The sequence below is a fragment of the Prionailurus viverrinus genome, chromosome A2 (assembly GCF_022837055.1).
Source record: "Prionailurus viverrinus isolate Anna chromosome A2, UM_Priviv_1.0, whole genome shotgun sequence".
In the NCBI taxonomy this organism is placed as follows: Eukaryota; Metazoa; Chordata; class Mammalia; order Carnivora; family Felidae; genus Prionailurus; species Prionailurus viverrinus.
The window spans coordinates 153,520,823-153,533,929 of NC_062562.1; the positions used below are offsets into that span (position 1 = coordinate 153,520,823).

At 42.1% G+C, this 13,107-nt stretch overlaps 1 protein-coding gene across 3 annotated transcripts in view; it reads right to left on the minus strand.

Annotated features, from left to right (window-relative positions):
- CREB3L2 (cAMP responsive element binding protein 3 like 2) overlaps nt 1-13,107 on the minus strand; it is a 120,554-nt gene that overhangs the window by 35,413 nt on the left and 72,034 nt on the right. For all 3 annotated transcript variants that reach the window (XM_047826271.1, XM_047826278.1, XM_047826287.1), the window contains exon 2: nt 12,823-13,039. In XM_047826271.1, the coding sequence (XP_047682227.1) occupies nt 12,823-13,039 (217 nt within the window). The remainder of the gene's footprint in view (nt 1-12,822; nt 13,040-13,107) is intronic.

Here is a 13,107-nt window from a genome sequence, read left to right on the forward strand (position 1 = left end):
GTAACACAATCGGTTCTTCCAGTGTAACTAAGCCGTCCTCAAAGCACATGCATTCATAACATAGGTCAGGGTAGTTGATATTCTTTTTAAAATATTTTTATTTTATATTATTTTTGAGAGAGAGTGAGAGAGAGTGTGAGCAGGGGAGAGAGGCAGAGGGAGAAAGAGAATCTTAAGCAGGGTCCATACTCAGTGCAGAGTCTGATGCGGGGCTCAATCTCATGATCCTGGGATCATGACCTGAGCTGAAATCAAGAGTTGGACGCTCAACCGAATGAGTCATCCAGGCAACCCAAGAGAGTTGATATATTTTTTTAAATGTTTGTTTATTTTGAGAGAGAGAGAGTGTGCACAAGTAGGGGAAGGCAGAGCGAGAGGGAAAGAGAGAATCCCAAGAAGGCTCTGCACAGAGCCCAACGTGGGGCTAGAATTCATGAAACGCGAGATCATGACCTGAGATGAAATCAAGAGCGGACAGTCAGCCGCCTGAGCCACCAAGGCACCCCAGTTGATGTTGATATTTTTAACGCTCAGTGTCCTACACCCCTTTTTAAAAATTTTATCTATCTATCTATCTATCTATCTATCTATCTATCTATCTATCTAAAATCATTGCTGTGTCAGGAAGAGAGACTGCAGGATGAACAATGATACTTGAACTAGGAAGCAAAACCTCCTCTCTCAAAGACACTCTTTCAAGTGAGAAGCCCAAGGAAGCTGCCTCTCTTCCCGTGAGCTTTGTTGAGGACCAAACACTGGCGTTGCCTTCATGCTTCCACTTTAATAAAGAAATTTATTATTCTTTTTTTCCCAAAAAGTATTTATTTTTTAATTTTACTTTTTAAAATTTACATCCAAATTAGTTAGCATATAGTGCAACAAAGATTTCAGGAGTAGATTCCTTAGTGCCTCTGACCCATTTAGCCCATGTGTGTGTGTGTGTGTGTGTGTGTGTGTGTGTGTGTGTGTATATATATATATATATACACGTGTATATATATATATATATGTGTGTGTGTGTGTGTGTGTGTGTATACACATACACACACAATGGAATATTACTCGGCAATCAAAAAGAATGAAATCTTGCCATTTGCAACCACATGGATGGAACTGGAGGGTATTATGCTAAGTGAAAGTAGTCAGAGAAAGACAAAAATCTTATGACTTCACTCATGAGGACTTTAAGAGACAAAACAGATGAACGTAAGGGAAGGGAAGGGAAGGGAAACAAAAACAATATAAAACCAGGGAGGGGAACAAAAAGAAGAGACTCATAAATATGGAGAACAAACTGAGTGTTACTGGAGGGGGTATATACACATATACATATACATATATATACACATATATATACACATCATATATATACATATACATCATATATATATGCACACACCATATATATGTGTGTGTGTGTGTGTGTGTATATATACACACATATATATGTGTATATATATGTATATATATATATGTATATATATATACACACACACACCACATCTTCTTTATCCATTCATCCATCGATGAACATTTGGTCTCTTTCCGTACTTTGGCTATTGTTGATAGTGCTGCTATAAACATGGGAGTGAATGTGTCCCTTCGAAACAGCACACCTGTATCCCATGGATAAATGCCTTGTAGTGCAATTGCTGGGTCCTAGGGTAGTTCTATTTTTAGTTTTTTGAGGAACCTCCACACTGTTTTCCAGAGTGGCTGCACCAGCTTGCATTCCCACCAACAATGCAAAAGAGATCCTCTCTCCGCATCCTCACCGACATCTGTCATTGCCTGAGTTGTTAATGTTAGCCATTCTGACAGGTGTGAGGTGGTATCTCTCATTGTGGTTTTGATTTGTATTTCCCTGATGATGAGTGATGTTGAGCATTTTTTCATGTGTCGGTTGGCCATCTGGATGTCTTTGGAGAAATGTCTATTCATGTCTTTTGCCTATTTCTTCACTGGATTGTTTTTTGAGTTTTATTTGTTAAGTTTGATAAGTTCTTTATAGACTTTGGATACTAGCCCTTTATCTGATATGTTGTCTGCAAATATCTTCTCCCGTTCTGTTGGTTACCTTTTAGTTTTGCTGATTGTTTCCTTCACTGTGCAGAAGCTTTTTATTTTGATGAGGTTCCAATAGTTCATTTTTGCTTTTGTTTCCCTTGCCTCTGGAGATGTGTTGAGTAAGAAGTTGCTGCGGCCAAGATCAAAGAGGTTTTTGCCTGCTCTCTCCTCTAGGATTTTGATGTCTTCCTGTCTTACATTGAGGTCTTTCATCCATTTTGAGTTTATTTTTGTGTGTGGTGTAAGAAAGTGGTCCAGGTTCATTCTTCTGCATGTCGCTGTCCAGTTTTCCCAGCACCACTTGCTGAAGAGACTGTCTTTATTTCATCGGATATTCTTTCTTGCTTTGTCAAAGATTAGTTGGCCATATGTTTGTGGGTCCATTTCTGGGTTCTCTGTTCTGTTCCATTGATCTGAGTGTCTGTTCTTGTGCCAGTACCATACTGTCTTGATGATTACAGCTTTGTAGTATAGCTTGAAGTCCGGGATTGTGATACCTCCTGCTTTGGTTTTCTTTTTCAAGATTCCAATAGCTTTGGCTATTTGGGGTCTTTTGTGGTTCCATACAAATTTTAGGATTATTTGTTCTAGCTTTGTGAAGAATGCTGGTGTTATTTTGATAGGGATTGCATTGAATATGTAGGTTGCTTTGGGTAGTATTGACAAGAAGTTTATTATTCTAACTTACGGATGGTTTTTGAGCTGGAAAGAAGTTTAAGGCCATCAAGCTCAGATACATCATTTTATAATGAGGAAACTGACACACAGGTCTAGATCACACAGCAAATCAGTGGCAGAACCCGGTCTCTGCACTCCCGACCTGGAGTCTTTCCATTAAAGAAACAACTAAAAATGTAAATAAAGTCCTGTGCACAGATCTGATTATTGTAGCATTATTTATAATCACAGAACACTGAAAATAACCAAAACAGTAAAGAACAAGGGCAAGGTGGACGAATTATGATGCAACTATACGTGGAACATTTATGTGGCCAGTAATATTACACATATAAACTTTTTAATGACAAGGCAAAGAAAGACTTATTATAGAATATTTTTAAAAATCTGTATATACATTTATATAGTATTAATGAAGAAAGTGACAGAAAAAAAAAAGACTGAAAGGAAATGTGTCAAGATAGTAAAATTCTCTCTGGAGAATAATTCAGAACATGAATGGATGTTTTAGTTCTTTAGATTATATACTATTTCTAAATTTTCTGTACTGGAATATCCTGTGCCTGGATAATCATGCATTGACATGGCCTGTTTCTACATGTTCAACTTTATGCCTTGCGATGATAACTATTAGATAGAAGCCCAAGTGGCTCAAGGGGCCTATTCAGAGTCTCTTGACTCAACAAGAGTCAAAGAGTACTTTCATATATGCTATAAATTGCATAATTGGCTTCAACTCTTCACTCACCCCTCCACTGCCATGTAATTTTGCAGTACCTTCCCACTGTGGACTAATCCCCACCTTGGACTGGCCATATGACTTGCTTTGGCCAAAGGGATGTTAGCTTCCTAATGTGAGTACAGTCTTGAAATGCACTTGCACAACTGTATTTACACACTGGTACTACTGCCATCTTAATGAAAAGGATGTGCCAGAACGATCTACTGACCCCAGAAGAAGGGGGGCAGACATGTGAAACAGAGTTTGCCCCCCCAAATGAGACTGACCAAGATCAGCCAACACTCAGCCTTAAATATGTGAGTGAATCTGGCTGAAACTAGCAAAATCACTCAACTGTCCCCCACCCAAAGTACCCAGCCTCCAGCCAAGGCATAGACATATGAGCTATAATAAGTGACTGTTGTTAAAGCTAATGGTTCTTGTTATGCAGCAGTATAGCTGGCTGATACGATATAGCTGAATGTATATGTAAGAAATTAAATCCACTATATCAGAACCTATTGCAACAAAATAGTTGCCATAATAATTCCTCTTGCCATAATAATTCCTCTAAACCATCACTTGTGACCATATCAATACGTTTGTAGATTGACTGATTAGATCTACCGGTTACATCATAAAATAAATGGCTTCATATGAATAAAGTCAGCCAGTAAGAAGTTTGGTGAGAATAGCAGTCCAGTGGTAGTTGACATCAGAGAAAAGAGTTTTCATCCTAAACTACCAAGTTTGGGCTTATACTCTGTTCCTCATCGGAAATAAATATCAAATCAGAGAAAACAAAATGACAAATGTAACCTATGAGGTAGAAGGTTAATAAAGGATAGAGTGAAAGGGCGTGAATAGAACATGTATTACAATTTTCCACATTACCTTATTTTTATGGTTTTATTTTCGGGTCAAAAAGATCAGTAGAGCCACCATGGCTTAGAACTGGAATTATCCTTAGATGTTTGAGTTATTGGCTAAACTACAAAAACAAAAGTCAGTACACTTGACACCCTTTAATTTCTAAAACCTGAAGCTCAGATATTGAGGGAAAATTTTTTTTTTCCTAAATGGTGTTTACATGCCTTTTAAGTTTCATTTCACAAGGAAAAATCACCCAATAAGGTCAGTAGTGCATACTGTGGGGAATAAGACCAATAGCCCCCATATCATCTGATTTTATTTAAATGGCTTCCTGTCAAAGGTCAAACTCAACTGGCATGATTCCTCAGCATCACCACTTAGCTATCAGCCAGAAAATAAAAATAAGCCACTGTCTGCTGGTGGTGAGCAAGTCCTTCCCATCCAAGGACAAAACGGAACTGCCATGGGAAATGGGGCCAGACTCTATGAGTACCCACAGCAGGGTGCACGGAGGGGCCAGAAAAGACACTACATCAGAGCCAACACAGAGGCAACACTACAATGTACATCCTCAATCACTTCCATATATACTGCAGAAATTACAGTAGTGATTAGATGTTGATTCCTTGGGAAGGGGGAGAAAAAAGATATACACATATGTATATATAATACGTATGCATATATATTCTTTTTTAAAAATTTTTTTTTCAACGTTTATTTATTTTTGAGACAGAGAGAGACAGAGCATGAACAGGGGAGGGATAGAGAGAGAGGGAGACACAGAATCCAAAGCAGGCTCCAGGCTCTGAGCTGTCAGCACAGAGCCCGACATGGGGCTCGAACTCACGGAGCCGTGAGATCATGATCTGAGCCGAAGTCGGACGCTTAACCGACCAAGCCACCCAGGCACCCCGCATATATATTCTTAAAAAGAGAAATCACGTGGGGCAAATCCCACTTATATGATACATGCATAAATATATCCATTTGCTATTGATATGACATGACTAACGTTGAAAAGGAAATTTTTGTAAATTAAAGTACACCTCATCTAAATCTTTCGGCATTTGATAACTGTGCTTGCTCTTCAAAATTTTTCAAAGGAGCTGGCAAATCTAGACTGGTTTTTGATGTAAAAATCTCTTAAAGGAGAAAATGCTAAGGCTGGGTTCTGGAGGCTGGGAGAAAGGCAAGAATTGAGTCAAGTGTGTCAGAATCATGTTAATGGTTGTTTATTTTTGAGAAAGACCCAGAGCGTGAGTGGGAGAGGGGCAGAGAGAGAGAGAGAGAGATAGAGAGAGAGAGGGAGACACAGAATTGGAAGCAGGCTCCAGGCTCTAAGCTGTCAGCACAGAGCCCGACACGGGGCTGGAACTCATGACGGTGAGATCATGACTTGAGCTGAAGTCGGACGCTTAACCGACTGAGCCACCAAGGTGCCTTCAGAATCACGTTAAACTATATAGCCTGCCACATGTTTGAATGAAAGTTGGTGGCCTGTCTGCCCACGGTCCCCTCTGTGATAGCCTTAACCCTGAAATAACCGTCAGTCATGAGTGACATGGTGAGGTGTTGAAAAGAGTAAAAATAGCAAACACTTAACTGTGGGTGTTTACTGTATGCTACGTATTGTTGTAAGAGCTTTACATATGTTAATCCGAAGAGTAACCAGGTAAGGCATGCACTACTTACTACTACCCACATTTTATAGACAAGGAAGCTAAGGGATCAAATAACTCACCTAAAGTTACCTAGCAGGTGTGCATCAGACCTGGGATTCACAGGCTGTTCTCCTTGCAACTCTAGGATATTGCTTTACAACAGATCAGTGATTAAATGGGTCTCTAGCCAAAAGTGATTATTATTCCCTTAACGTGTTTTGAGCCCATAATTAGCTACTGCAAAAGGTGCAACACTGGTTCTTGCTATATTCTCACCTGGGTTTATATAAAATTTGAATCCAGTGTTCCTGAGGTAAAGATTCCCAGTTTAAGACCAACGAACAATAGCCAAAACGTGCCAGGCACTGTTCTAAATGTTTTCATGTATTAGAAGGACCTCTGTGGGGTGCCTGGACGCCTTAGTTGGTCGAGGGTTGGACTTCGGCTCAGGTCATGATCTCACAGTTCGCAAGTTTGAGCCCCGTGTCGGGCTCTGTGCCAACACCTTGGAGCCTGGAGCCTGCTTTGGATTCTGTGTCTCCTTCTCTCTGCCTCTCCCCTGCTCATGCTCTCTCTCTGTCTCTGTCTCTGTCTCTGTCTCTTCTCTCTCTGTCTCTCAAAAATAGTAAATAAATGTCAAAAAAAAATTTAAAGGTTGCGGGGGGCATCATTATCCTCCTTGCCTGTTAGACAAAGAAAGTAAAGGCAATACCCAAAAAGGTGACGAATAGCCAAAGGACATATACCATGAGCTCAGGCATCAGACTCAGAGAGAGCAGCCCCACCACCTCTGAGTCTCCAGCCCACCCACATCAGAGGACCCAGTTACTCTCTGTGGGGAGATGAGCGACAAGTCTTCCTTTTCTACCCTTGAATCTACACCCTCTATGATGGTGGCTCTGACTGACCGACGCTCTTGTTTGTAGCTCAAAGTAAATGTGATAAAGATACAGCTGTTCGTGGTCTTTCTGTGACTTTCAGGTCTCACCTCCTCGGAGCATTTCAACAAGATATCTGCAACACTGCCGACTGGAAACCCAAGTCACCTATGACTCCTCTCTCCCCACTACTCCACCTACTGGACCGTGTGTCAATCCTGCTCTGGGCTTCATCTAATTATTTCAAAATCCATGATTTCTTTGCCACGCATGTTATATGCCTTTCCTTCTCCCCCTGCATTAATGATCCATGTCTAGGCCCGCTGTCCGTGCTCTGGCATCATCAGCCATGAGACATTAGTTTCATCTTCAAGCCTTCCCCCAAACACCACCCCACTTTCCTAAATATCTGTTTCTCCCCAAACCCCGAGTCTTGGCTTCCACCAGGCTTCCCATTTACCGGCAGCACTGCTCATCTTTAGCTCACAGACTATTGTTTTCATTCCCACCTGTGAAAACAGCGCCGTAAATTTAGGGTATCCGTACTAAGCCGGCTTACCTAGCCATCCTTCGCCTCTGCTAGCACTAAAAGCCCAGCTGGCTTAATCGGAAGGAAGATAATTATTATTTATGTTCCTAGTCCCACCCCCTGTAGAACCTGGAATGGCCACAGTTGCAATCCCTTATTCCACCCAAAATAAAGTTACCTTGGCTTGTGCGTGGTGTAAATATTGTATTAGATCACTCCTATACTAGTGTATTTTATGCTGAATCTGTTGATATTTTACGTAGGTTCTAATTTTGTTCCTCTATCGTCTGGAAGGGTAGTGCCCTTGTCTAGCTCGCCCTGAACAGCTTTACTCCGGCTCTACTAAGCTTCTTCTTCAGGAAGAAGACTGAAATTAAAGAACAAAGCAAATGAATACATAGCTTCCCGAGTTAATTACAAAGGAACATGACTAAAATAGAATAACTTGTGAAGATACCTTCCATGTGGTGAGGTACAGGACTTGGTCATTCAGATATAAGCTTTTTTCCCTCAATCCCCGTATAGAAATATCCACAGACATTTTACTTGGATGTTTCTGCTTATCTTTTTATAACCTTCTCTCTCTCTCTCTCTCTCTCTCTCTCTCTCTCTCTCTCTGTTTTTGTAGAACAGAAAACCCTGCCTGGCATCTGGTTAACAGCCTTAATCATGGGGAGAAATGAATGAGCTGGGGGCAGAATATCTTTCTGGTGGTTTTGAAGGCCGAGCCCACACTCTGACGTCTGGATCCTGTGGTTGCTGAGGCCACATGAGTTTTTTAGCTGTAGTGTTTCAGAGAAAGAAGTCTACAGTCATATTCAGTCCTGAAGATAGATGACTCCTATGTAATCTTAGACCAGTGTTTCTCAACCTCTCTTTGCGGGGGACGGGGCGGGGGGGGGAATGGGGAGGGGGAGGAGGGGTGCTGCGAGGGTGGCAGTCACAGACTCTTGAGGATCTAAAAAAAAGTTATAGATGTTCTCAGCAGAAAAAAAATGACAAATGTGGACAGCCCAAAATGTTGTATATCATTTTAGGGGTCTACAGTCCATCCAGGTCCATGAAAAGTTAAGAGGATAAGAGCACCTAATATGCCCTATGTCACTGGTCTGGGGTTTAAGGAGGGAGGGTAGGGGAGAAGAAACAGCAGGGAGAGAACAAGGAAGGACAAAGGAAAAGAAAGAAGTGGGAGAGAGAGGAAGAGAGGATAAAGACAGAGGAAAAGACAGAGAAAAATCCTAATAAAGTAGGAGACGGTCTACTCCAATTGTTCATCATCTTCTTTTAGGCTTAGCAGCAACTACAGAGGAATTCCACTTAATCTAAGTAAAATTGGACAAGGAGATCTGAATCACTGGCTTTCCCAGATATAATGAAACAACTGGCTATCCATCACTAGAAACAAGGACTCCTACTTTTGCTTAAGCTGTTTTCCCAAAGCGAGAGAAAAAGAATATTAAATTTAATGTGAACAGCAATTTTTAAATGCCGCCTTCTTACACACTTCCTAAAGAACTACCACCTTTTTCCAACAGGAAGGGGCTCTGTCGGGCAGAACACGTGCTACAAGGAGGATCCTTGGGGCTGATCCTCCCTCAAGGTGGATGCAAACAGGATCTCAAATGAACAAAATAATTCTGTTCCCAAACATCTGTCTGTCTACACCAAACTCAGAAAAATATTGGATGCTAAGATGTAGACAAAGCTTTCCGGGGAAAGTGCCCCATCTACTCATGTATGCTAACTTTGATTTCACACCGCCCAAATGGTTACCCTCCTTGTTCATTACCCCCTACTTGTACAAGTGCTTTTGCTGGCATAGGAAGGTGGTTCTAACTCAGAGAAATCCCGATCTTTGAACATGAGCAGTGGATCAGAAACCCTTTGCAAGCTGTATCTGACCCACTACACCTGTTCTCAGCAAATTACTAGCAAAGCCTATAGCAGCACAGGATCTATACATAGAAGAAGGCACGAGGTGAGGGAACTGAATGGAGTGTGCTTTGGTCTAATGATAAGAAAGCCTTCCCAGAAGAGATTCACTGCTTCTTTTTCCCTAACACTCGAACTATTAGCATCGATGGCACCCCTGAGTTCCCCTGGGTTGCATTTATATTGATTGCAATTAAAATACAAAGAAAGTGTTTCATCATGGAAGAGAAAGAGCTGGCATCTTTGGAAACGTACTTATTTGCAACCATTTCACTAGAGATCTTGTTTTAGAAGAATCAATGTTCCAGCCCTCGGGCCTCTGTCTGCTTCCCTCCAGCCACTGTTCCAACTCCACCCAATGCTTCAAGGCCCAAATAAACTCTGTCTCATTCATGGTACATTTCCTATGATCTTCTCTGGGTGTGCCTTCTCTGCTCTGAACTTCTACAGCTTAATTTCCTCTTGGGACATTTCCATTCTGCCTGGTCAAGTATTGGGGTACATGGCATTTTCACTAGAGTCTGAGCTACTTGTAGGCGGGATCTAAGTTTCACTACTGCGTATTGCAATTATCGAGGACAGTGTCTGACCCACAGCGGGTGTTCCGCAAACATACGTGGAATTGAAGGGGCAAATGGGTCCACCTAGATTATTTAGGCCTTCTCTAATCTGCATGTTCTAGAACAGCAAGGCTGCAGAACGGCTGACCACTCCACAATTATATAATCATCTAAATATAATACAAGGTGGCCCTATTGTTATCACTCCAGCCACACAGCCTCTGCCCTCTGCACTTGATGTTTCCTCTCTGCCTAGAAGCATCTTCCTCAGACATCTAGTTCTTTTCCTCATCTGCTGACCTTTACTCAAACATTACCTTCAAAGATGGTCCTTCTTGGTCTATCCTGTTTAGGATTTCAATTCTTCATCCCCCGTTATGGTGGGAATGCTTGTGTCCCCCCAAATTCTCATGTTGAAATCCTAATGCCCAGTGTGATGTTATCAGGAGAGGGGCCTTTGGGAAGTGCTTATGTCATATGAGGGTGGAGTCCTCATGAATGGAAACAGGGCCTTTATTAATAAGAGACCCGTCAGCACTCCCTCATCCCTTCCGTCATGTAAGCATACAACAGGAAGTCTGCAACTGGAGAGGGCTCTCATCCACCCATGCTGGCACCCTAATCTGGGACTTCCAGGCTCTAGAACCATAAGAAAGTATTTTTTGTTGTTTACAAGCCATGTAATATTTTTGTTACAGCAGCCTGAATAGACTAAGATGCCCACCCACGTCCTTCAGCAAGTCCCTATCCATTTTTCTGATTTCTTTTTCTGTATATCACTGATCACCATCGAATAAGCCATATATTTTACTTTTTTCTTTTTCTTATTTTCCGTCACCCCTACCTCCTAGAATGTAAACTCCATGAAGGCAGAGACCTTTGTAATTGTGTTCACTTTTTACCCTCAGTGCTTAGAACAGCGCCTCGCAGGTTAAGTACAAGGTAGGTACTCAATAAATCGCTATGAAGTGAATTTTAAGAGTGAATCATAAAGCATTTATAAAATATCTACTCCTACTTGGCACTGTGTTTGCCCCTGTACAAGACAGCTGCGAAAGGCCAAGAAACACCACCTGATCAAATGCATGCAGCCCAGTGTATGTGCATAGTCAGAGAGCAAGCAGTGTAGGGGACAGCAGAGCAGGTGTCTTCCCTGATGCCGTCACCGGAGGTTAGGAATGTGCTTCAGTCTTTTCTATACCTTCTCCCTTAACCACTTACTGTACAATTAACTCAGTGAAATAACTGTTTATCAGATACCATCAAAGTGCCAAGCACAGTGCTAGGTACCAGGAACACATAATCATACTTGCTCACAAACCAGCTCAAAACAGAGAAGAGAATAGAAAAATAAATAACGGCTGGAATATAAGGACACATGTAATAGTCTCTAGACAAACGGCAAAACCAAAACAAATAAACACACAGAAGCAGTGCTGTGAAAACATAATGGGTGACAGCTTTCAGATGGGAGAGTCTGGCACCAGATGACACTGAGTTGCGTCTTGATGGGTAGGTGGGAATTTGACTGGTGGGGCTGACAAAGGTAATGGGAACCCAGAATAAAGAAAACAGTGTAAGAAAAGTCGTGGAGTGGAAAAGTCAGTGCCAGAGGTACACAGACAGGGAGAGACGGGACAAGGTGGGGAAAGGAGGTAGGATCAGCCCACAAAGGCTTTGAAAGCTATGCTGTGAGGTCAGCTTCATTCTATAGAACAATGGAGGACTATCTGAGATTTTGCAATAGGGAATGAATATGAACAAAAGTGAATATTGATGGCTAGAAACCCAATATCACATTTCATTGTAGGTCACAGCTTGGGAAGTTAAGAAATCCTCCCCCAAACTTTCCTGATCACCTAAAGCCCTGCCATCCTCTTACAGTTCCTGGTTTGAAATAAGAATGATTGCAACAGCGGCTGAGAACAATATCCTTAGTATTAGCAGCTAAGAACGATATCCTGGGCTAGGCACTGGCATATATTCTGATGTTTAATCTTTACAAGACATGAAATAGACGCTGCTTTTATCCTACTTTTACACATGAGGAAGTTAAGTAGTTGGCCCACAAGTAGTCACTGAAATAGAACTTAAACTGAGGTCTGACTGCAGAGGACATAACCTTAACCACCACCCTTAGCATATATTCTCCATTTTTATAGTCAGTTGTATACATATCTAATGTTCCCCAAGTGGTAGGTTCTATGAGAACAATGTGCTCATTTTTTATTTCTATTTCCTCCAATGTCTAGCATGTGAACTCAAGAACTGCCAGGTGAATCAATAGCTACAATTTAAGGCACTGATAATATGTAATAAAGGAATTCAGATCTGGAAGAAAGTCACTTTACAGACACATAGTCAAACAGCTTAACACTCTAAAGCCAAGAAAACTAGATCTTCAACAAATACCATACTGTTGGCATTGATGATGGGCATGAAAGGGTCACCAGGAATGCTAGGTGACCTAGGAATGCTCGCCAAGATCTCATATACATGTAGTCAAGGGAACATGCTGAATATGGGTTAAGAGGAGGCCCAAGAAGCTTGTGTGGAGAAGAGTAGCCATAAAAATTCTTTCTCAGAAAAAAATGACATGATCCCTTAAGCCATTGGAGTTACCGGAATTACCAACCAAACAGGCCAACCTTGATTTGCAAAAGGATGTTCTGCTGCCCAATCCCCGGGGTCAAAGAAAGCAACTACTGGCATTCGTTATAGCAAGTTCCCAGAGCACACGGCTGGGGGTGGGGAAAGCATCCCGTGACTCTGCATTTCCCCACAGCCCAAGCCCCGGGCTTTCTGTGGAGTAGGTATGCAGCTAACGTGAGTGCTGACAATAGTGTAACGCACACTCCACACCCCCGAGGAGCTCCGAGTCAAAGGTCCCATGGTCCCAGTATCTCCCCTGCCCTGAGTTTACCGTCATTGAAGCTGTCACCGGTGGCAACGTGGGTGAACGGTGACTGGGCCCGAGGCTCCTCACACAGGGAGTAGCTGTGCTCAGCCTGGATGAGAGGCGCCGGGGATGTTGGGGACGGTTCCACCTCCATCGACACACTCTTCTCGGAGAGGAAAGGGTCATTAAGGAGCTGACCCAAGACGTTCTGGGAAAACTCATCCAGAAGTTCTGAGAAGTGCTACGAGACACAAAGGAGGAAGAACTCAGTTTCTCTGAACCGCGATCTCACAGGTACACAACATCCTA